Raw genomic sequence first — 25,067 nt, forward strand, 5'->3', positions numbered from 1 at the left:
CCAGTCTTTACCATCCCCCTTCAAGATCCTTGCACTTCGGCCATGCTGGATTTACTTCTCCATTTTCTTTTTTCTTTTGTTTTAATGAAATTGCTGGGTCTCATGTCAGTTTTCCTGTTTTATTTATTTTAAATTTTTATTTATTTATTTTTGGCTGTCTTGGGTCTTCACTACTGCCCACGGGTCCTCTCCAGCCGCAGCGAGGGGGGCCACTCTTTGCTGCTGCCAGCCTCTCTTCTGGAACACGGGCTCCAGGCGCGCGGGCTTCGGTAGCTGTGGCACGCAGACTCAGTAGTGTGGCTCACTGGGCTCCAGAGCGCAGGGCCATGACCAGTAGTCGTGGCCCACCGGCTTAGTTGCCCCGGGGCACGTGGGACCTTCCTGGACCAGGGCTCGAACCTGTGTCCCCTACATTGGCAGGCGGACTCCCAAACCACGGCGCCACCAGGGCTGTCCCCTCCATTTTTCTCTTAACCCTTCTGACTACTTCACTTCCCACTCCCCTCCCCGTTGGGATCCTATCTATTCCTCAAAGCTCGGTTTGACGCCTCTTCCTCTCTGATTCCCAGCCAGAAATGGGCTTGCTTCCCCCGAATCCCCAGAACACAGTCCCCACCTCCGCACTCTGCGCCGCTTGTACCCCACCCCACGCCGGTGCTGAGCGCACTGCCTGGAACGCGGAAGTGCTCCAGACGTCCTGGTGTAACTGACGGAGGGAACAGTAATTCTCGACTGGAGGTAGGGTGTAAGACCTCTAGAGATGGAGAGCAAATGGGAAGGAACTGGGAGATAAAAACCGAGAGGGGGAGAGAGGATGAAGACAAACACTGGGCGGCGACTAGACGGCCCGCCGCCACGGGCCCAGTCTCGCCCCGCCCCGCCAGGCCCCCCACTGCCCAGCGACCGACGGTGCCCGTTCCCCGGTAGCGATTTCTGGGCAGGCGGCCCGCCGGGCGAGAGGTGGGGCGCGGGTGGCGGCGGGGCGGCGCGCTCGGCCGGTCAGCCGCGTCCTCACATTAGCATAAATCCCATTAGCTGCTCCCGCGCGCCGGAGTGGGGTGAGGGTTCTGCCTCGTGCGGCGGCGAGGGCGGGCGCAGCGGTGCTAACGCATCCTCCGACGGCGCGTTCCGGCTGACAGAGGCCCGTTTACAATCGTTATCTCGCTGGCATCCCTGAACCATCCGGTGCGTGGGGCTCTCCCAATGCGAGGGATTAAAAAACCAGCCAACATCTCGTGTCTAATAGGTGGCCGAGCTGGAATCGAATCCATGCTTTCTGGCATCAGTTCTCATGCTTTTTCCGTTACAGGTGCAGCCCCAGGATGCCTCTCTACCCAGAGTATAGTTTGGGAAGAAAGAGGTTTAAGACCCCCCCGCCCCCGCCCCCCCACCTTTCCTGTGCTTCTCACCGGGGTGGTGCAGCAGGGAAGGGGGTTGAGTGGAATGGGAGGGGTGTGGTGGTGCTTTGGATGGAGGGAGGAATTGGGGGGGGCAGTGTCACCAACCCTCATCCATCATTTGGGACAGAATTTGGGTGATGGAGTGGAATGCTTCCACCGTCCTATTGAACTCACCTCCGCTCACCCAAAGGACTATTTATTGGAGCTGCAAAAGCAAGAGATTATAGCAGTAAATGAGAGGAGTACCATCTCTGTTCTCTGGAAGTTTACAGTCTAGTAGGGAAAATCAGGAATATTTACGGAGCACTTACTCTGTGCCAGGAACTGTGCGAACTTTTTTTTTTTAAACCTATTTTTGGCTGCATTTGGGTCTTTGTTGCTGCCCGCCGGCTTTCTCTAGTTGCTGGGAGTGTGGGCTACTCTTCCTTGTGGTGCTTGGACTTCTCGTTGTGGTCAGGCTTCTCTTGTGGCGGAGCACAGGCTCTAGGCGCATGGGCTTCAACAGTTGTGGTGCGTAGGCTTAGTAGTTGTGGCTCCCGGGCTCTAGAGCGCAGGCTCAGTGGTTGTGGTGCACGGGCTTAGTTGCTCCGCGGCATGTGGGATCTTCCCGGACCAGAGCTCGAACCTGTATCCCCTGCATTGGCAGGCGGATTCTTAACCACTGCACCACCAGGGAAGTCCTGTGTGCCAACTGCTTTACATGGATATCTCACTTATTCCTCTCAACAACTCTATGAAATAGGTATTATTATGATTTACATTTATAGACGAGTGAGCAAAGGCACAGATGACTTCTGAAAGGCCATATAGCTTGTGACTAGAAGAACCAGGAAGATGAAACAGATGAGCTGACATGTGTGACGGGAGGAAGAGGATGATGGGGAAGCTTGTAGCAAAAGCATGGCTCTAGGCCTCAGAGACCTCCCTGAGCAAGGCAGAAAACTTCTCAGCTGCCCAAAAGGCTGAGTAGAATTTAGCCAGGTAAAGAGGCTGTAAGGGTGGGGAAGAGGAACTGCAAATGCCAGAGGGTCAGGAAATGCAGCTCTAGCGGCAAGCCAGGGCCAGGTTAGGAGAGCCTTATTAAGGATTTTGGTCTTTACTGAGGAGGAAGTTGAAGTCATTAATGGTGTTAAACAGAAGAGAGGCATGATTAGAATTGCATTTTTAAAAGATCATTCGGGGGACTTCCCTGGTGACACAGTCGGTAAGACTCCTCACTCCCAATGCAGGGGGCTCGGGTTCAATCCCTGGTCAGGGAACTAGATCCCACATGCATGCCACAACTAAGACCCATGCAACCAAACAAATAAATAAAATAAATATTAAAAAATTAAAATAGAAAAAGGTCATTCAGGGTGTAAAGAATGCAAGTGAGGGGTAAACAGATTCACTGATGGCTTGGACCACTGAATTGGATTAGGGTGGTGAAGGTAGGAAGAAGTAAAGTGGGTACATACAAGAGATACTTAAGAGCTGCGCTAAGTAATTGGATAAGGGGTGAAAGGGAGAGGGAGAAAGCTGAGTCATTTTATACCCCCTTCTCTCCTTCAACCGCTAGATCCAATCATTTAATAAATTCATTTGATTTCATGAATGTCTTTCCCACCCGTCCCCTCCTTTCCATCCCCGCTGCCACTGGCCTGATTCAGCTCAGGTCCTCTCCCTAACAATGAAGCAAGAGTCTTTCTACCTTCAGATTTTCCCCTCTCCAGACAATCCTCCATGCCATTTGCGGGTACGACCTATGTAAAATGCAAACATAGTCGGAGTCAACCCAGGCCCCATTGTCTTGTCATTTTGTCAATTACAGGATAAAGTCCCATCCTTTCCTAGTCTGGTCGTTCTTTGCTAGCTTCTTCCCCTCCTCAGGCCCAAGCTGCACAAGAGGTGTCACACCCACTGAACCCCCAAAGTTACCTGCATGTTAAGGTAAATATTCCTTCACAGCACTAAACCTTCACAAATCTTTTGCTTGTGTATTTATTATATATACATGTGACTCATTTCTGAGAGGTGACATTGGCAGGAATTGCCTCTCCTTTCTATCAGGTAAATTCCTATTCATACTTCAAGTCCAAGCTCAGATAACAAGTCCCTGTAGGCTTTTCTAACACTCCCCGCCCCCCTGATAGGATTAATTGCTTCCTCATCTGTGCTTCTAAAGCACTTTACACATATTCTGTTCTTGTATATGTTTAACTGTATTATAGGTGTAGGAGGCACAGGCTAATGCAATCAACTAAATGAGATCTCCTGACGTTGAAGGGTTGTGGGAAGGAATAAATGGGATAATATGTGTACAGTTAATATTTCTTCATCTCTTTCCTAATAATAAAAATCTTTATTACAGTTTACAAAGTGTAAACTTTGATAGTGTTCCACATACTCTCCTGTTTGATCTAGGAATAAGCCTGTGAGATAGGATTGATACTGTTATTTCTGTTTTTTAGCTGGAGGAAGTGAAGTACAGAAGGGTTAAAAAGTGATGATGCGGCTGGTTCAGCAGTATGCGGAGGCACAAAAGTGCTCCACAGTATTTGTTTAAATGGAGTCAAGTTTTCTGGTTATAAAACCTGTGATCTTCCCTTTAAACCACACTGCTTCTTGCATGCATTAGCCAGTATTTTTTTCAAGTTGCAGGTAGCTAATCATTAATAAATTCAATGAGGTAGGGACAACCAACATGGCAGGGGTGGTGGTAAGAGAATAGGAAAAAAATAGTTCAGAATACATTCATGGAGTAAGGATAAGCAGAGTTCTGTACTACGTGGTTGTAATGTAAAATCTGTTTCTCACTGTGGATTTGGATTAAAAGAAAGTATGAAAGCCCCGTGTTAGCACTATGCCAAGTTCTAAATGAACGTTTATTAAATGAAATCATGGCACTTTCATTTTATATTTATTTTTGTTTTCCCGATGTGTAGCTACTGGAAAGCAGATATCATGTCATCTTTATTTTTCCAGTTCCTAGGAGAGTCCTTGTTACAAATTTGGTGCAATTAATAAATGTGTGTCAAATGAAAACCTGGAATGCAGGAATGAATGAAGGCAGTGTACAGCTCAGCATATATGGTTGTAAATGACTGCTGTTCTATCTCCTTCCGGAATTCTTCCTATTCAATCGAGAGATGAGACACTGTTCAGTTAACAGTTTCCAAAAGTCCTATTTCTCAGTCTGGAGAAAACAGTAAGGCCAAGAATAATTTGCACTCAAGAAGTATCACTTGCCCTTAGTCAACATGGTATCGTGAATGGCTTCAGGAAAGGGCTCCGGAGGGGGTGAGGGGAAGGGGGAAACAACAACAACAACAACAACAACAAAAAAACGGTTGACCTTAGTCAAGATGGCTGCCTTTGGCTTCGCTCTATCAGAACGCGCATGCCCAGTCTTGTCCCCGCCCCCTCCCCGTGGCCCCGACGCGTGCGTCGCAACGTAGGGGGACAGCGCGGCAGGAATAAATTTCTCTGTGATTGGTTGGTGCCGGATTTCAAACACGAGCTGGCGGCGAGGAGCTTCTCTGCCGTTGGGTGAGGCGCGGAGGGAAGTGGAAGGCCGCCCAGGTGGGACCCGGGGGACCCGGCCAAGTGGGTGCTGGGAGTTGCGAGAAAAGGTGGTTCTGGCGCTGGGTTTGTGGTGGGAGGCAGGCGTCCGCGGTTGTGAAGCCGTGGCCCGCTCGCGGGTTGTGGTGGAGGCCGGCACCTACAGCCCCTCCTTTGAAGGCTCTCCATGGGCCGGGGGCGCGGGCGGCCTGAGGGGGCGATGGCTGGGAAGTGGGTGGCTTCTTTCTTGGCGCCGTGTTTTGTGGAAAGCCGGGGGCCTCTCTTTGAGATGGTGGCTTGAACAAGGCAGGAGCCACCCCAAAGAAGTGGCTCTCACCTAAAGACAGAGTTAGGGAGTGGGTGGGCTAACACCACCGTTCTCCACAGAGGAGCAAGACTTTTTCGAAGGAAAAAGCAAGCCCTGGTGTTTGAGAGGCCGGCGCGGCTCCGAGTGGTGCCCCTCTCCCTAGTGGGCTGTGTGTGTCTAGGTAGGCAATGACATCTTGCCCTTCCCGTCCTAAATCCCAGCCTTGGTAACAACGAGGCCATTTCACATACATCCCTCTTCAGGATTTCATTCCTCGGCAGAGGGAGTGCATAGGAACGTGGGGTGGGTGGGAAGATAAGCTTTTTTTTCTTTTTCTTTCTTTTAAAGAAACGTCATCATACTCTTCAATGTGGAAGGTGAGCTTTTCGAGTTATTGAAAGTGTTCAGAGAAGACGCTTTTCCTATAGCTTAATCATTCAACAGGCACTTATTAAGTGCAAAATGTAAGTACAAGACAATCTTACTTGGCTTTAAAGGAGCTTGCAGTTTATTTGGGTTAATAGAACTTAGAAAGGTAACAGATTGTGTTACCTTTAGTAGGCCTTTACACTGTTGAGAGTACTGTACATTAGTACAGCCCTTTTAGAAAATATTTTGGCACTGTTTATCAAGAGTCATAAGAGGTTTTTATCCTCTGACTTGGTAATCCCAGCCTTGGAAATCCATTTTAAGGCACACGGCCACCTGAAGAAAAACACTGTCCTCGGTGATGTTCAATTTATTTATTCGGTGAATATTTAGTAATCATTTGCCAAGTGTCAGGCACTGTTCTAGGCACCAGGGGCTCAGCGATGAACAAACAAAAATCTCTGCCTTCTTGGAACTTAAACTATTGGGGAGACAGACAATAAACAAAATAAGTAAGTTAATATATAAGTATGTTAGATGGAGATGAGTGCTTTTGAGCAAAATAAAGCAGAGAAGTGTTGGGGGGAAGATGCAATTTAAAATAGTGTGGTTAAGAATGAGACAATGACTTTTTTAAAAATTGAAGTGTAGTTGATTTACAGTGTTGTGTTAGTTTCTGGTGTACAGCAAAGTGATTCAGTTTTATATATATATTGTTTTTCATATTCTTCTCCATTATAGTTTACTGAATCTAGTTCCCTGTGCTATACAGTAGAACCTTGTTGTTTTATCTGTTTTATATATAGTAGTTTGATTCTGCTAATCCCAAACTCATAATTTATCCCACCCCCTTTCCCCTTTGGTAACCATAAGTTTGTTTTCTGTGTCTAAGTCTGTTTCTGTTTCGTAAATAAGTTCATTTGTGCCATATTTTAGATTCCACATATAGATATCATATGGTATTTGTCTTTTCTCTTTCTGACTTACTTCACTTATTATAATCTCTAGGTCCATCCATGTTGCTGCAGATGGCATTGTTTCATTCTTTTTTATAGCTGAGTAGTATTCTATTTGTGTATATATACACCACATCTTTTTTTTTTTTTTTTTTTTTTTTTTGTGGTACGCGGGCCTCTCACTGTTGTGGCCTCTCTCCTTGCGGAGCACAGGCTCCGGACGCGCAGGCTCAGTGGCCATGGCTCATGGGCCCAGCCGCTCTGCGGCATGTGGGATCTTCCCGGACTGGGGCACGAACCCATGTCCCCTGAATCGGCAGGCAGACTCTCAACCACTGTGCCACCAGGGAAGCCCCACATCTTCTTTATCCATTCATCTGTCAATGGAAATTTAGGTTGTTTCCATGTCTTGGCTATTGTAAATAGTGCTGCTGTGAACATTGGGGTGCATGTATCTTTTCAAATCATAGTTTTCTCCACATATATGCCCAGGAGTGGGATTGCAGGATCATTTGGTAGCTCTATTTTTAGTTTTTTAAGGAACCTCCGTACTGTTTTCCATAGTGGCTGCACCAATTTACATTCCTACCAACAGTGTAGGAGGGTTCCCTTTTCTCCACAGCCTCTCTAGCATTTATTTGCAGACTTTTTTTTTTTTTTTGGTGGTACGTGGGCCCCCACTGTTGTGGCCTCTCCCATTGCAGAGCACAGGCTCCGGATGCGCAGGCTCAGCGGCCATGGCTCACGGGCCCAGCTGCTCCGCGGCATGTGGGATCTTCCCGAACCGGGGCACGAACCCGTGTCCCCTGCATCGGCAGGTGGACTCTCAACCACTGCGCCAGGAAGGCCCCTCGTTGTAGTTTTGATTTGCATTTCTCTAATAATTAGTGATGTTGAGCATCTTTCCATGTGCCTGTCGGCCATCTGTAAGAGGCAATGACATTTGAATAAATACCTGAAGGAAGTGAGGGAGTGACCACGTGAGAGGTTCTAAGTAGATGTAACAGAAAAACGAAATTACCTAAATGTCCAAGGAAGAGAACAGTTAAATAAATGTTCATGAACTTTTTGTAACTTAATGGAAACATGATTTAAAAAAAGTAAAACACAAAATTATATATAAATCTATGATTGCAATTCGATGAAATATGGGTATAATGGGCAAAGATTAGATAGGGAGGTGCATATAGTTGTTTAGGGTGGTGAGGTTTTAGTTTCACCATTAAATAACTTTTTTTTTCTTTTTCTTTTTTTAAAATTTTTGGCCACACCTTGCAGCATGCGGGGATCATAGTTCCCCTGCCAGGGATCGAACTTCACCCTTTGCAGTAGAAGCCTGGAGTCTTAACCACTGGACCACCAGGGATGTCCTTTTTTTTTTTAACATAGAAAATTAACAGTATGAGGCAGTGTTTTATATCTACCAAATGAGTGTTATAGATAATAAAGAGGTTATTTTGGACTAAAATGGTTAGGGAATGCTTTAGTGAGTTGGTAAGACTTATACTAGACCCTGAGGAATGGAACAGTTTGGAATGGAAGGAATTCACAGAAGAAAAAATGAGCGGAGAACTTAGTATAACGAATTGGTAATCATTTTCTGAAAAATAGTAATTCAACTTGTCCCATTTCGTTTTTTTGTTTTGTTTCGTTTTGTTTTTTGGGCCATGCTGCAGGGGTTTGTGGGATCTTAGTTCCCCGACCAGGGATCGAACCAGGCCCTTGGCAGTGAAAGTGCAGATCCCTAACCACTGGACTGGGGAATTCCCTCCCATTCCGTACTTTAATCTTCATTCATGTTGGACTGAGGATGTTCTATTTACTCTTTCTGCAGTTGACTTGCTCATGAGAACATTTGGTTTCAAGATACTCCTTCTGCCTGCCAGTTGAATAGAGGCTTTGATATGGTGAAGCAGAAGCTGGACATTTGGGAAAAAGAATTATTCCGAAATGCTTTCATTTGAAAGAATCTTGTAGTGTTGAGACAGTCTTAGGGAATGTTTTTTCTTGGCAGCAGAGAACAGAGAACCTGTATTGTTGATTTCTTGGGACTCTCCAGATTTAGTAATGTTTGTGAGAATGTTTTTCATTAAAACTCTTCCCTGAAAAACGCACTGCTTTGTGTGACAGAATTTAACACCCTCAATGCATCTAAAGCCTGATGTATAGGTCTCTTAATAATGTTGTTTGTAAGGGGAGGAAGAAGAGGCTAGAGACGTTTCCCAGGATACTCTGCAGTAAGATCTGTAATAGTCTGTTATTCTGAAGGATGATCTCTGTTCTCTTGGCTGGTGATTGAAATTAAATTGGGGACTCAAAGCAATCACATCAAGCTGAGACTCTTTCCTGGTGATGCCAAATTGCTCCCTTAGGGATACTCACAGATTGGGAATCTGTAACACAGTGACTTCTCCACCTCTGGGGCTTCTCATCAATAACAGCTGAGATTCTCTAGCACCTTTTTGTTTAAAGCACTCAACAAACTGATTTCCTTGCTACACACAAGGATCATTTCAGCTTTCCCGAAAGGCAGCTGCCTCTGTAGTGAAAAAGTGACATCTGTTTTACAGCTGCAAAGCAATGTACTGCAATATGACTTTGTTTTTGTTTCCTTTCACATTAGTATATCTCCTAGCTATGAGCTAAATAATAAAGGGGGGGAAATAAAGAAGTATTCATGAGGGTAAAAAATGTGACCCAGCAGGAAAATTAAGGCCATTTTCAATTGACATTGAATAGGATGAGTAAATTTTAGCTTTTCAAGCTACAATTTGGCTGAGATATCAGAGTTAGTACTGATACAGAAAGATATTTTTGGCATCTATAAATAATTCCTGAGAGTCACTTCTGAAGCACGTTAATAAAAATGCATGGTCCCTTAGCATATAAAGAGAAGAGGATTATATTTTCTAGTGCTGTTTTTGGATTGCCCAAAGTAAATCTATGTTAGAGGAAAAATTAACTCTTCTCAGATGCTATGAGCCTCATGTAGAAGAGCTTGTTTAAGAGCCTAGACAAGGTCAAGTTTTGCTATCTCCTCCCTTCTTTTTGATCTGGGTTCCAGCTATGATTTGGTAATCACTGTTCTGGGATGTAAATAACAACAATCAGACCAAAACAAAAGCAAAAAATGTATACCCACTATAATACCCTATATTCTTTTTTTTAATTAATTAATTTTGGCTGCGTTGGGTCCTCGTTGCTGTGCACAGGCTTTCTCTAGTTGTGGTGAGTGGGGGCTACTCTTCATTGTGGTGCTCAGGCTTCTCATTGCGGTGGCTTGTTGCAGGGCACGGGCTCTAGGCGCGCGGGCTCCAGTAGTTGTGGCACGTGGGCTCAGTCGTTGTGGCTTGCGGGTTCTAGAGCGCAGGCTTCAGTACTTGTGACGCATGGCTTAGTTGCTGCGCGGCATGTGGGATCTTCCTGGACCAGGGCTTGAACCCGTGTCCCCTGCATTGGCAGGTGGATTCTTAACCACTGCGCCACCAGGGAAGTCCAATACCCTATATTCTTATAATGAGGTTCAATTTATACGGTATAAAACTTTTACCTACATTAATTTGTAATATTCTGTGAGGTAAATAGGACAAGTATTATCGTTCCCATTTATAGATGTTTCTCAGAATTTAAGTGACTTACGCAAGGTTATACAACGGGTAAATAGAGGAACTAAAATTATATCCTAGGGCTTCTGCCCCCTCACCTTTCTTTTAACTGTTCTGTTTTCATCTATATTAAACGTGATGTTCAGGTACAATGGAAATTCTTTTGACAGAATCATGGGGGGGGCGTGTGTGTGTCTGTGTGTGTGTGTGTTCGTTCATGTGTTTGTTCTCTGACTTCGATTTATCAAGTATTTTTTAAAAGTACTGAGTCTTTGTGCAATACAGCGGTGCCAAATGTAAGGTTTCTCCTCTCAAATCTACAGTTTAGCTGGGACATAGGATAGAAACATGGTAAAGTTAAATTAGAGTATAAGGTGTCTGAGTGCCAATTGAGCAAAGTAGTTGGGGAAAGACTGGGGCCAGGGAGGCCAGTTGAAGTGAATGTTAATGACCTGCAAGTGATGGTGGGCTGGGTATGACACACATGAGAGAAGAATCCACAGAGTTTGGTGATTATACTTGTAGGAAGGGGAGTAACTTAAGGTGACTCTGAGGTTTGGAACTGAGTGACTGGGAGAATGATAAAAATAAGGAAATCAAAGTTGGGTGTCGGTAGGAGAGGGAGTATGGTAGGTCATTGGGTAAAGTAGTTGATGACGTGTGGGGGAAGGATAGAATGATGTCTCAAAATTGAGCTCAACATCCAGGGCATCCGAAACAAATTGAGAGTTACAAGATTGACTTAGGAGAGAGCTGAGGGCTGGAGAGAGAAATGGATGAGTTGTCTGTAGAGATGTAATGACTAAGGTGGGATAGTTTGATATGTTTAGTCAAACAGCTCTCTCCTAGGTACTAGGCATCATGATAGGAGAACAATGTAGATCGAGGTAGTTCTATGAGATAATAGTTACTATGGTGAGATGTCTACAGGTAGGTACTCTGTGTCTATAGTCTTTTCAGGAATCAGGTTGTGTTTTCAAGAAAGTACCTCCCCACAGCACTCACTCTAGGGAGTGGTATGCACAAAGAAAATAGGAAAGAAGAATAGAGGAACTTGAGAAAATGAGGGATTTCTCTTAAAGGAGACAAGGAATCAGGTTGTTGTATTGTCATTTAAGACATAAAAACCCTCTGAATTTTTGTGTGTGTGTGTTTAAGGGTAGTGCCATTTATATATGTGTGTGTGTGTGTGTGTGTGTGTATATATATATATATATATATTTTTTTTTTTTTTTGGCTGTGTTGGGTCTCTGTTGCTGCGCGCGGGCCCTCCAGCTGCTGCGAGCAGGGGCCACTTCTGCTGCGGTGCGCGGGCTTCTCATTGTGGTGGCTTCTCCTGTTGCAGAGCACGGGCTCCAGGCATATGCGGGCCTCAGCAGCTGTGGCTTGCGGGCTCCAGAGCGCAGGCTCAGCAGTCGTGGCGCACAGGCTTAGCTGCTCTGTGGCACATGGGATCTTCCTGGACCAGGGCTCGAACCCGTGTCCCCTGCATTGGCAGACGGGTTCTCAACTGCGCCATCCAGGGAAGTCCCTTCTTTCTTTTTTTTTTAAATAACCAGTTTTCAGTACCCTAGTTGCACTGTCACATTTTCCTTTTCTGCATTCCTGGACAGATAAAAGTTTCCCTATGTACTGAGCTCACTGTCTTATAGTCTCAGAATATACAGATGAGTGCAGAGATGATAGAAACCAATAATACCCCATATTAAAACTGATCACTGGGGGGACTTGCCTGGTGGCTCAGTGGTTAAGAATCTGCCTGCTACTGCAGGGGGCACGGGTTTGAGCCCTGGTCTGGGAAGATCCCACGTGCCACAGGGCAACTAAGCCCGTGAGCCACAACTACTGAGCCTGCACTCTAGGGCATGAGAGCCACAACTACTGAAGCCCACGTGCCTAGAGCCCATGCTCCACAACAAGAGAAGCCACCACAATAAGAAGCCCGTGCACCACATGAAGAGTAGCCCCCACTGGCCACAACTAGAGAAAGCCCGTGCGCAGCAACAAAGACCCAACACAGCCAAAAAAATAAAAATAAAAAAATTGATCACTGGGAATTCCCTGGTGGTCCAGTGGTTAGGACACTGCGCTTCCACTGCAGGGGGCTTGGGTTCAATCCCTGGTTGGGGAACTAAGATGCTGCATGCTGCAAGGTGCGGCCCCCCCAAAATATGCTGGATGCAATAAATGTTTAAAAAAAAAACAAAAACAAAACTGATCACTGTCTTTCATTTTTATTGGGAGCTAAAGGAAATCATCATTTGAATAGGCTACTGAATGCCCTGCCCCTGTTTTCTGTCCTGTAGCACTTAGAAGTGTTTGCCTTTTTTGTCATATTGTTAAAACCCATGGGCATCTCCATGACTTCCACATCTCTTCCTACCAGTTTTAATGCTATTCTTTTAGTTTTGTTCTTAGTTTAGAGGAAGAGCTTTGTAATAAATTTGTTGGTCTGGTTGCTTAGCAGCTTGCTGTGATTATGTAGCTTGGAACAGATACATTGCCATTTGAAAATCTTGGTTTCCAGCCCTGATTCATGTATATATTGCATCCAAGCTTGGAATTGAAAGCTTTTTTGCTATTAGAGCAACCATCATACAAGTACAGATGAATAAGTCTGTAGCATTTAATAGAAAATATCTTTATGTTTATATATTCCTTTTTCCTTTGTGTTTTTTCTGCCCTTTCTTGCCCTCATAGCTTATGGTACAGTCTTACAAACATTGTAAAATCACTAAACCTTCGTAAAAGAGTTCTTAAAATTTTATTTAGATGCATGAAAAAAGGGCCTGGACTAGAATGTTGAAGGGGTGATTAGGAGAAACATAAGAAGAATCCTTTAATGGTGTTTCTGAGAACATTCAATTTTCAAATGAAACTTGATTTTTAAATTTCATTTCCTTGATAATTTTCATAAAATCCCACTGATTTCTTCCTTTTTTGAAGATCTTAGTTCCTTAAAGTGTTCCCAGTTAAAGTCTATTTGGAATAGAACTGCCTGTAAGGACACCATTTTTAATGTAATATCAGCAAGTCTTTGCGGGGGGGAATATGAAGCCTGAAATTCACTATTACAGAACACAGTAGCAAATGATTTTTCCTTTGCCCTTCTAACTGTGAAGGTGGTGTATTGTCTCCTTGATGCCAGAATATAGTACAACATAATCCTTTGCCTATACTTAGTATAAATTTATTAGACATAGTCCCTGCACGCAGTCCAGCAGAGAGCCCTGCATTACAGAAATAATTCTTGAGCTGCTGAGCTGGCAATTTCCCCACTTAATCACTTGTGTGACGTCATCTGCGCTGTTGGTAGGAAATGTGCTGACCATGTACTGCGTTTTAAAAGACAGTTGCAACAGGGGTACTAGCTAAAGATGAAATTAAAAATAAACCTTTTAAGTTACATGGAAGGTCTCCAAAGTGCAGCAGGATTAAAGTGGCAAAAATGTTATATTGATAGGCTTGACTAAGTAGTTGGTCACCTAGCAATCAACTGACATACTTGTCCCTAATTGCTTCTCAGCTCCAGAGTGATTGCAGAGTGGAGGAAAAGAAGTAGGCAGGAAGGGGTGTTATATTCAGGGGACTGAAATGCGTTTGTAATTTTCAAATGAGTCTTAAACATTCCAACTTTGTTTTTATAATAAGGATTACAAAAAACATCAGTTGTTAGCTCGAGATTCTCATAGTGGTAGCTACACATGGAAGAGTCCAGATGTTAGTCACTGATCACTGTACTGGATTGCTCCTGAATCTTTTGTCTGGGGGAGATGGCAGGACCCCTAATGTATATTTGATTTCTTGGCAGAAAGATGGATACTTTGATGCTGAATATGCGGAATCTGTTTGAGCAGCTTGTACGCCGGATGGAGATTCTCAGTGAAGGAAATGAAGTCCGTAAGTCATTCTGAGCTGGCCTGTGTGAAGAGAAAAAACAGATTTCAGATTTCGGTTTTCTGCAAAGCCAAAGTGTATTCCAATCCTAAAATTGTTTTTCACTTGAGTTATCTAAAAAGAAAATGATGGTCACTTATCTATGGTCAAAGCTTAATGGACACTCATTCTAAATGGTCACTTATTTTTCTGTAGTTGTTTTTAAATGGGTTTTACCCAGACTTTTTTCATTATCAGGGTTCTCTTTTCACTACATAGTTGGCATTAGTCGTCAGTTTTATTTTCTTATCACAAACTGGGCAAAATCTACTGAATTTCTAAGGATGTTGCCTTTTTTCTTCAGAGTAGTAGTTGTCTACATTTTTTATCCTGGGTTTTCCCTGTGTTCTATAAAACATTTTCAATTGAAGAGGAGAAAAATGACAGTTTCTTTTTGAAGGAGGGACAGTTCATCTGCTTTCACCTACCTATTTGATGCTTAGTAATAAAGGGTTAAGGTTGGGTGGAGAGCTGGGAAGAAAAAGGTGGTGACACAGTAGTCTTCTGGGAAGTAGATTAGTGAGAAAGAAAGGTGGGGCTGATAGCACTGACCTAAGTGATGTAAGGGAATTTTTCTTTACCAGCTTATCTTTGTGTTACCATGCTCTCCTATTTCAGGTTTTCATGTATACCTAATTTAGCGGGTGTTGCTGTTAAGTCAGTCTCATTGGTACAAAAGTAATGCAAGAACTGTGTCTTAAACTTAAAAAGAAAACAGTCTCCATAGTACTTAGTAATGGTGTCTTGCTTGTGCCATTCAATATTTTCTTTAATTTGATTCATGTTTTTGATAGCTCTCATCTACTTACAGGTCTTTCAAAACAATATTCTATTTTTCTCTCTCTAATAGCTGTTGCATGACCCTATCGTCTGGTACCAACTCAATAACCATGATGGCATACTAATTAGGCTTCTCTTTGAGGTCACATCATCTCAGAAGATGGATTTCTTTGGAGTCTAGTGGGGAGGAGTATTGAATAAGAGATCTTAAAATTCAGGTTCACTCAGCAAATAATGGCTTTATGGAAAAAAGTAGGGTTTGAGTTGAGCCTTATATTAGGTATAGGGTAGGATCCCAACAGACAGACATGAAAGAAGGCGTTTAGGGTCAGGGGAGCCACCTGAGTGGAGACAAGAGGGTGTGGAGTGTGAGGGGAATAAGAGTAAGGGGAAGTGGTTTAATCAGAACCGTGCTTTTAGAAGGTTACCCTGGCAGAGGTGGAGGCTGCATCAGAAGTGGAGGCTGGGAGGTTGATTAGGACATGGTTGCCATAGCTCAGGAAAGAGGCAATGGGGAGCCCCAACTGGAGTGGTGATTGTGAAGGTGGAAATAAGGAGAAATGGGTGGAAGAGATTGTGATTAAGATCTCTAGGAGGAGGCAGCTGATAGTATTTGGGGGCAGAGGGAGGAACCTGAGGTTTGGAGTCTCAGTAACTCTTGCTGGCTTTTAACTGTTATTTTTGTGTCTGTTTCTCCATCTGTAAAAAAGGAATTTTGCCATGAGGATTTCGAGATAAATGAGATACTAGTTGTGAAAATACCTTTTGAAATAATTATGCCCCCCAAAATACAAGATATTATTTTTACAAGAACCTTTATTTTATAAGCAAATTTCTATCTTCCCTTGATTTCTGTTATAAAATAGAGGTACGTTGGTTTTGTTGGTTTTTTTTTTTTTTTGGCTGCGTTGGGTCTTCGTTGCTGCGCGTGGCCTTTCTCTAGTTGTGGCGAGCGGGGGCTACTCTTTGTTGAGGTGTGCAGGCTTCTCATTGCCGTGGCTTCTCTTTGTTGTGGAGCACGGGCTGTAGGCATGCGGGCTTCAGTAGTTGTAGCACACGGGCTCAGTAGTTGGGGCTCGCGGGCTCTAGAGCGCAGGCTCAGTAGTTGTGGAGCATGGGCTTCGTTGCTCCCCGGCATGTGGGAACTTCCCAGACCAGGGCTTGAACCCGTGTCCCCTGCATTGGCAGGCGGATTCTTAACCACTGCCCCACTAGGGAAGCCCAGCGGTACGTTTTGTCCCCTCTGCAAATCCCTAACTTGGCTTTTTTTTTTTTTTTTTTGGTCTCTGCCAGGTCTTATTTGCAGCATGTGGGCTCTTAGTTGTAGCATGTGAGATCTAGTTCCCTGACCAGGGATCGAACCCGGGCCCTCTGCATTGGGAGTGTGGAATCTTAACCACTGGACCACCAGGGAAGTCCCGGAATGTTGGCTTTTGAGGAACTAAAGTGGCTTAGTGTTTTCTAGACTCTAGAATTTCCTTTTCTGCAACCACCCCAGTCTGTCCTCTTCTTAGATCCTAGGAATTCCTCCCATCCCTCCGTGTCCCCTGACTCCTTACTCTTGCTTTTCATCATAATAACTTCATTCCTCTTTCTCCTTTTTGTATAGTTATAGTTTTTTTTTTCAAGCTAAGTCCAAGGTTACCGAAAGATCAGAGTGAAAGTTAATATTCAAATAAAATGACTTTAATAACCTAGATACTTTATCTTTGTTTTCCCCAGTCTACATGATTTTTATCTTCTATTTTTATCATGGGACGCCTGAACTTTTTTGACGTTGGTGTGTAAATTAGGAATAAATATAACTTAATATTTATCAGGTGCCTATTGTGTGCCAACACCATACTAGGTTGGTGCTATGCTATATGCAGTAGGTGATACTAAAGTGTGTGTGACATGGTGCTTGTCTTCAAGAAGATTAAGGTATTTAAGTTTCAGAGACAGGATTCTGTCTCATGAAACAGAAGATAATACAAGTATAAAAATGTATGCTTTGGGGAAGTATAGAAAAATGGAGCAAACAAATTAGGAAAGGATTCATAGAGCAGTTGGGACTAGAAAAATGGGTACATAAAGAAGAGTGGGGAATTCCCTGGCGGTCCAGTGGTTAAGACTCAGTGCTTTCACTGCTGTGGTTCCGGGTTCAACCCCTGGTCAGGGAACTAAGATCCCATAAGCTGCGTGGCACAGCCAAAAAAAAAAAAAGAAGAAGAAGAGTAGGTAGGGCATTCCATTTGGAGAGCATAGCTTGATCCTAAGTGAGAAGACAGAAATGAATACAGGTCTTTCCTGGGGCAGGGACAAATTGGTTTAGCTAGAAAGAGGGTATTGGGTAGTGATGGGAAGTTTGATCAGACTGGTGAGGTGGGCCTGGATGCCTGGAGTTTAAATTTGATCTGAACAACAATTTTGCTCAGTCACTCATTTAACATTTAAGTGCCTACTATGTGCTGGGTAGAGTGTAAGGCCCTGGGGATAAAAAAGCAGAAGAGACACAGGGTCCTTGCCCTTAAGAAGCTTAGAAGGTAGTGGGAAAGACAAGAGCCTCTACAAAGGCCTTAGCAGGAGTGAGCTAAGGATTTCTGGAGCTGCTTTAATCTCTTTGCTGAACTGTGAACCAAGTCCTGATTTTTTTTTTAATGGATCTAGGATTATTCTTAATTTGTTTTAAGGAAATTTCCCTTCTCCTTTCTCCTTTTTGATAGATGCATTTTGTAATTTAATATACACATAACTTTTTTAAAGAGACAATTTGAATTTAATAAACCTTTTGAATGTATACTTCATGACAGGGGCTAGTACCAAATTAAATTGTGATTCACACACTGACCAAAAAAATGCCATTTGTGTTTATTGATCGCCAGCATCAAAGTTTTTCCTGGTCTATGGTCCGAAGTGCCTTTTTGACCCATGCTAGCACAATTAGTTCATAACAGAATTGTACATAAAAGTAATATCTTAATTATGTATGCAAATGCTCTGGTTTTGGTCTAACAAACTAAACTAGTAATTTAACCATTTGTACTATTAAAATAGGAACTCCTTCCTTGAAATGAACAGATAGTTTATTTGGTTTCAGTTCTGTTATCCAATGCAGTTAGACCTGTAACGTATGCCAATTAACGAATGGGAATTAAAACCCCAATTTAATAAGACTTTTCAAGGAGTATCCTAAGGACCAAGCAAGCCAGCAAAATTAGGTCAAATGAAAATCTTTTCATTCTCAGAATTGTTTTTCAATTCAGTAAGTATTTGAGTGTGTAGGCAACACTATATTTAGAAACATTTAATTGACCACAGTGTGGAGCTAGAAAGTTTTCAGACTGTGTAGTTGAAAAGTGTGTTTCCTGTTCTTTATTCTTTAAAATGGAAGTATCACATACATCAAAAAGTACACAAATAATAAGTGCATTGCTTGGTGAATCGCGAGAGTAAACATGGCTAAGAACCAGCTCTTGTTTTTAATTTTTTCTTATGAATCTGTAATTTTGAAATAGTTAAATTTGCAAAAGGATATGTTGTTTGTTTTCTTTTTGTTTAAGTTAAGGAGAAAAAAACCCTTAGTAATGTGTTCCAAACTGTTAACTAAACCAGTATATCATTTAAAACTATTTGAATTATGTAATAATATATTTTATTTTTTGAGATCCTTGATATTTGCGTTGTCTAAGATAACTAAGTCATAATATCCTGTTTTGCTAAAATCGATTGTTTACTAAAAACCTGTTTCCATATGTATCAGACTTGGTTTCTCTAGATTGAATTGTTATCCTAATTTGTAAGTTTGAAATTTAGTCAAATTATTAAAATTGCTTTAAAAAAGCACTATATTATTTCTATGCTCTCAGGTTAAATTCAAATGGGAAAAGCACCCTTACTACCTGAGAATCTGCTAGCTTTGTGTGAATTTGGCCTAGTTTCAGCCGTAAACTGGGTTAGTTTAACCTGCAGCAGATGTACACCTTGGAAAGTTCCTCCATGATGCTGGTGGAGTGAAGCTTAGAGGTAGATTGAGGTTAACTAGAATAGTAAGGCATTATAGAATAGTCTTTGCCAGTAGCAGGTGATAAGAACGGATGCCACCAGGGTTATCATGCTTTGAGGTGCTGCCTTCCTTAGAAGGGATACTTTCTTTGCAGACATTTGAAAAGAGTCCACGTTCCTCTATCAGTGACTCACCCAAAGCTAGTATGATCTTCTCTTCCTCTGTCTTTCCAACTGGAATGTTTACATACCCTTCAGGGCTGTGTTAAACAGCAAAAGCAAATTGGCTCTTTACTTTCAAATCAGTATTTGTATAATTATATAGCTGAATGCAATTGTAGGCCTAGACATCTGTAATATTAATCTATATCTACTGGAGCATATTACAGTTACATTTGAATTTGCTGTTTAACGCCTCTCTGGCACAGCAATGCGTGACTCTAAAGGAGACTGTTTTTGTTTTATAGCTGTAACTGTCCTGGTGGGTGACAGCTACCCCAAAGGTATCCCCTTTGATTGCCTTCTGTTCAGGAGCTTTTACTGTTAGTGTTACATCTGGAGCCAGGTGACTAATGACTTAACTTATTCCATAGCAGATGCCACTGGCTAAGCCAAAAGTAACTGGCCTATTGAAATAGGAATTGCTCCCCACAAAGCTCTCATCCAGAGTGATGGACATATATCCAGGATCTGCTCCTGGTTATTTTCAGATGGATTTGCCCATAGTTCATCTGGTCCCTTAATTATGCATTTGGAGTAAAACTAACCAGAGGACTCATTTATTAGAGCATTTATACTCTGTTTGGTGCTTGAATTATTAAAGTTTCCCCCTTTTCTTAGAATTTATCCAGTTGGCCAAGGACTTTGAAGAATTCCGTAAAAAATGGCAGAGAACAGATCACGAGCTGGGCAAATACAAGGATCTTTTGATGAAAGTAGAGACTGAGCGTAGTGCTCTGGATGTTAAGCTGAAGCATGCACGCAATCAGGTGGATGTAGAGATCAAACGGAGACAGCGAGCTGAGGCTGACTGTGAAAAGCTGGTGTGTATTGTTTTTTATGCTAGAACTGTGACAGTGGGGACGGGGGAAGATCAACGGGTAATGTTTCCACTTGCCCAGGTATACCCAGTTTCTTCTACATTAAAGAACTAAAAGCAGTTTGTCTATGATTGGAGCTGAAATTGCAGCCAAGGAATCCTATTCTTCATAGGCTGAAATTTAAATTTAAAAAATTTTTTCTCCTTTAGACCTGAAACTTTTACTTAATAGACGGATTTCAAATGAGAATTTAAAGAATTAAAATTAAGGGGAAAGGCAGAGAAATAAATCCTAGCATATTTGATCTGTCTCATTGTTGATTATAAGTGCTACCTAGAACATCCTCATATAAGATGTCAATAGCTAGTACTTTGTCATTGATATAGGCAGGACAACTCTTAAGTCTTTCCTTCATCACTGCTCTTAATTTAGGGTAAAGGGATAGATGTATTCAACCAATGTGAACACTAGAACATAGAGCATTATCATTCTGATGTACCAGGGTGGGTCATGGTACAAAGGCAAGCCTTTGCTAGGAGGGACTAATTCATCTTCGTACAGTGTTAGATGCCTCAGTAAGCTCAAATTGTCTGGTTCCAGTGCATCACAGCTTTATATCCATTTTAATGCATTTTGCTCCACCATTTAGAAAGGTGGGTGGCTGCTTTGAGCTGTAGAAGAAGCCAATAATTGTCCTAATTAGCTGACACTAAAGTGTTTTTGCTATGTGAAATCTATTTTGGGACTCTCATTTTGCAGTACTGTCTTCTCTTGGATTAGCGGTTTGATCCAAAAGTCCTATAGCAGAAACCCCACTATTCTAGATGGAGTTCATTTTACCAGTCAGAAATCGGAGACACAACCTGGGCTTGTTGTGAATTAATATGCTATTGGTGTAGCAGCCTTCTTGAAGGCTCATTTGCATAATGCTGTATTTTAATGTCTTCTGGTCTGCCTGTCCCATAAATTTGAGGTGAAGCTTTCTCCCCTGGTTAGTTAGGCTGTTTTACTCTGCTTTGGTCTGTAGGAAAGACAGATTCAGCTGATTCGAGAGATGCTCATGTGTGACACATCTGGCAGCATTCAACTAAGCGAGGAGCAAAGATCAGCTCTGGCTTTTCTCAACAGAGGCCAACCATCCAGCGGCAATGCTGGGAACAAAAGGTGGGGGAACTGCATCTGTTGTTATCTGATCATCAGCAACACAGCTGTCATAAGTTCTTGTTACCTAAACTCTTAGATATACTGCTTCTGGAATGTGTGCTGAATAAAGCAGAAAAAGACTTTGGAGGAAGGGTGTGTGGGAAATAAAGGCGCAGAGGCCTCCCTCTTTATTTTATTTTTTTATTTTTCCTTAGGATGTTTCATCATGGGTAAAATTTCATGTTGATGCTGAATTGCACATCAATAACTAATCTTGCACATTGCTAAGAAACCTAAAGGTGGAAGTGGCAGTTCAGCAATACTTCCAGTGTTTACTCTCTGTAGAGCTCTCGTAGCTCTTCTGGTTTAGAAGGGCCTTCTGTGAGCCAAGACCAGACAATAATTTTGGTTCCACTGCATCGCTATTTAGAATAGTCTCAACCAGGCTTTCAATTTAACACCCCCAATACAATACGTAGGGAAAGGTCAGCACTCTTTTAGAGCTATTTATTTTGTTGCCTGGTTGTTTTATGGGGAATCTTTATAACTAAGAAGATGTACAGGCTTAATTTCTTAAAAAGCTAATGCTGGGTAATACTCTCTCTTGTAGAAAGCAACCACAATTGGGATCAAATTAAACTTCGCTCTTCTGCCTTGTGGATTTTTAGTAGCCTCTAGTACAGACTCAGCAGGGAATAGCACCCATACCCCTGAATGTAACTTTCAACTTCTGTTATAAGGCCTTAGCTGAAATAGCAACTGTGCTGCATGTGTGCTCCTGCACATAGTCCCCCATGAAAACCATAAAAAGCAACCCACCACAGCTAGGGTTTGAGCTTGTAGTTATCTCCACAGGGAAGATGCTACTGTGAAATTGCTGATGTTACCTGACAAGTGTGACTTGTTCTGGTGTTGGTGGGTTTTACTTTCCAGTCTTGTTTCTAACACTACTGTTTCACTCATTTAGACTGTCAACCATTGATGAATCTGGTTCCATTTTATCAGATATCAGCTTTGACAAGACTGATGAATCGCTGGTAATGAACACTTGATTTCTGAGAGTTATCTATTTTTCTTAACCCTGCTCCCTCAGGAATCTCTCTCCTGTCCTCTCTTCTAAAATTCCCTTATTACTATTTTATTAGTTGATATGTTATAGATACTGACTAGCATTTAAAAATACAAATATAAGCTGTAAGAGACTGGCTTATATATTTAATTTTTGGAAGTGAGAATATAGAATTTAGGATTTGGCATGAGGTTAAATTTATTTAACGGATCTGTGAGCTGCCTGTATTAATTGATTACTACATCTTGACTTATTAAAACCCCAGCTAGCAAAATAATAATAATAATAATTAGCAAGACTCTATCCAGCCAGGGTTTATTTGCTGCTCTGGGGAGAATAGACTTGTGCCTTATTTCTAAATTAAACTGGTTCTTGAGGAAAACTTAGACATACTTCACAATTAGAAGGAAACCAGTGCCCTGAAACTTCAGCCAGAAGACTGATGAAAGTTTCCAGGCACTAGATAATGCTTTGATGAACAGTGGTTCACCTGTTTAAGCTGTTTGTTACCCTGCTTTTGTGGGGCAGAACCCTTCTAGTAACTTATGGTGGTGTTTCTCCATAAAAGGTCATCTCCTGATATTTCAATCTTTGATGTTCCAGAGACTTGTAGTTTATTGGTTTATGTATCTCTCCTATTTTACTGGCTGGAAGCTAGCAAACAAAACAATAAATCAGGAGGTTATTAGTAGTTGGTTTTCTGATGATAGCAAAATAAATGACAACTACTTGTTACATAGGCAGGGTTTTATGTCCAAATTGTCAGAGTTTGACTAGGGAAATAATTGCCGTTTTGTAGATATTAGTATTAGGTATCACCTTTTTGAAATAAGGAATGACATAGTCTGGGATATGTAATAAAACTAGAATATACTACTGGCTGATTTTAGAGCTAGACCTATGATATGATATCTGTTGTAACTGAAGCTGAATCAAACAACCAGTAGCTAAATTACTTGACCATAAATTGGAGAGGTTAAATTTATTTAGCTAAGCTATATACGACTGTTTTTGGATTTTGTGTTTTCAGGGATGATCAGGATCAGGAGGTCATAGGTAGCTACTAAAAATGAATGCAAATGGTTAAAATGAGCGAAGTGAACTAGACCACAGTGAAAGACAAATAATTCTTCAGTGTCCACATGAATGTCTTTTTTAGGGCCCAAGGAGGAGGGATGATTGAGAGATATAAAACCTAAATTAGAACTTTTAAAGTGGCTACATTGTACAGAACATCTGATTAGACGATAGCAATCCCTTAAGAGTAAGGCTCACATCTAACGCCAGCAATATAGTGCCCAACATTCTGTAAGTTCTAAAACTAATTACAAAAATAATCAGAAATAAAGGACCGGGCACCGAAGATAATCACGACAGAAGTTGATTCTTTAACCTTTTCTTGCCTCTTTGGTATTGATTCCTGATTCTATTATAATAGCTTCAATTTTGGAAAGAAAGCATGTTAACTCACTACAGCTCTATAGCTATAACATTTGAGACCCTCCCTTTCTGTCTCCCCAAATTGTGAGTTAGGTACTCTGACTCAAGAGGCCTTTAAAATTCTCTGTAAATTTATTTGTACAGGGTTTAGGGGAGGACTAACCAAAGAAAGAAATTAATACAGTTTAATTGTCAACAGGATTGGGATTCTTCTTTGGTCAAGACTTTTAAACTGAAGAAGAGAGAAAAGAGGGTATGTATGGTTTTGTTTAGTTTTGGGGTTTTTTTGTGTTTGTTTGGTTTTACAAAGTAACAATAAAAGACTTTTCTCCAGAAATATTGCCATTGTACTGCATTCCTGACATGTTGCTCTAGCTGTTGTTAAACACAGATTACAAGAGAATCCATGTTGCAGGGACAGTAATTGATGTTCCTTGATGTCCTAACTCAGGACAGGATCCCATCCCGTTTCACTCTTCTGGGCTGCTCTCAGTTCATTCATGGAGAGTAAAAGGATATATTTAAGTTGGTTTGAGTTGTCATATGAATTTTTATGCAGGACTTTTGTGCTCTGATATAAGTTTCAGATGAAATGTGTGTATAATGGGATATACAGAGATCTATCTTTGTGCTTGTTTAGGGTCCTTAATATGTTTCCAAAGACTTCATGTCCTTAGATAGGATTCCACTCTACTTTTTCTGGTGCTGTCATCTAAATTTTTCCAAAGCTTGCTTGTTTCTTATAGGGCACTGAGGGCATTTTTGTGTTGGTACAACTTAAGCTTCATGTGGAAATAGGCAGAGAGAGAGTGCACATTGTTATTTCCTGCAGTCCTGGTACCTAGGACTTGCATCCAAGTTATCCAATGGAATAATTTTATCTTTTGTGCTTCAGATCTTCTATTTGGCACTAAAGTTCTTGGTTTTTGCCCCATCTCTAGCGCTCTAGTAGCCGACAGTTCATTGATGGTCCCCCCGGACCTGTAAAGAAAACTCGTTCCATTGGCTCCACAGCAGACCAGGTAAGAATAGCCAGGCCAGGGCCTCCCTGGTGGCACAGTGGTTAAGAATCTCCCAGTGGTTAAGAACCCTGGGTCATGGGTTCGAACCCTAGTCTGGGAAGATCCCACATGCCGCAGAGCAGCTAAGCTCGTGTGCCACAACTACTGAGCCTATGCTCTAGAGCCTGCGAGCCACAACTGCTGAGCCCGAGTGCCACAACTAGTGAGGCCTGCGCGCCTAGAGCCCATGCTTCGCAACAAGAGAAGCTACCACAATGAGAAGCCCACGCACCGCGACAAAGAGTAGCCCCTGCTCTCTGCAACTAGAGAAAGCTTGTGCGCAGCAACGAAGACCCAGCACAGCCATAAATAAATAAATACATAAAAGAATAGCCAGGCCAAGAGAATTGTGGTCTTGAACACATCAAAGTTTAGCGGCCCCAAGCATTAAAAATCCTAAGTCAACATTGCAGTGTTATTTTGAGAGAGATGTTCAG

The 25,067-nt window shown here is 42.3% G+C and overlaps 1 protein-coding gene across 4 annotated transcripts in view; it reads left to right on the forward strand.

Annotated features, from left to right (window-relative positions):
* Nucleotides 1–659: 659 nt before the first annotated feature.
* The window catches only part of RACGAP1 (Rac GTPase activating protein 1), a 33,365-nt gene continuing 8,957 nt past the window's right edge, over nucleotides 660–25,067 (forward strand). Inside the window, exons 1-8 of one of the 4 annotated variants that reach the window (XM_060164950.1) lie at nucleotides 660–738; nucleotides 5,596–5,711; nucleotides 13,989–14,077; nucleotides 19,718–19,920; nucleotides 20,945–21,081; nucleotides 22,028–22,097; nucleotides 23,769–23,822; nucleotides 24,511–24,591. In XM_060164950.1, the coding sequence (XP_060020933.1) occupies nucleotides 13,993–14,077; nucleotides 19,718–19,920; nucleotides 20,945–21,081; nucleotides 22,028–22,097; nucleotides 23,769–23,822; nucleotides 24,511–24,591 (630 nt within the window). In that variant the 5' untranslated portion in view covers nucleotides 660–738; nucleotides 5,596–5,711; nucleotides 13,989–13,992. Of the gene's footprint in view, nucleotides 739–4,812; nucleotides 4,929–5,595; nucleotides 5,712–13,988; nucleotides 14,078–19,717; nucleotides 19,921–20,944; nucleotides 21,082–22,027; nucleotides 22,098–23,768; nucleotides 23,823–24,510; nucleotides 24,592–25,067 lie in introns of those variants that run through there. The other 3 variants (XM_060164951.1, XM_060164952.1, XM_060164953.1) reach the window with 3 other exon arrangements.

This window comes from Lagenorhynchus albirostris, chromosome 11, assembly GCF_949774975.1.
Source record: "Lagenorhynchus albirostris chromosome 11, mLagAlb1.1, whole genome shotgun sequence".
Taxonomy (NCBI): domain Eukaryota; kingdom Metazoa; phylum Chordata; class Mammalia; order Artiodactyla; family Delphinidae; genus Lagenorhynchus; species Lagenorhynchus albirostris.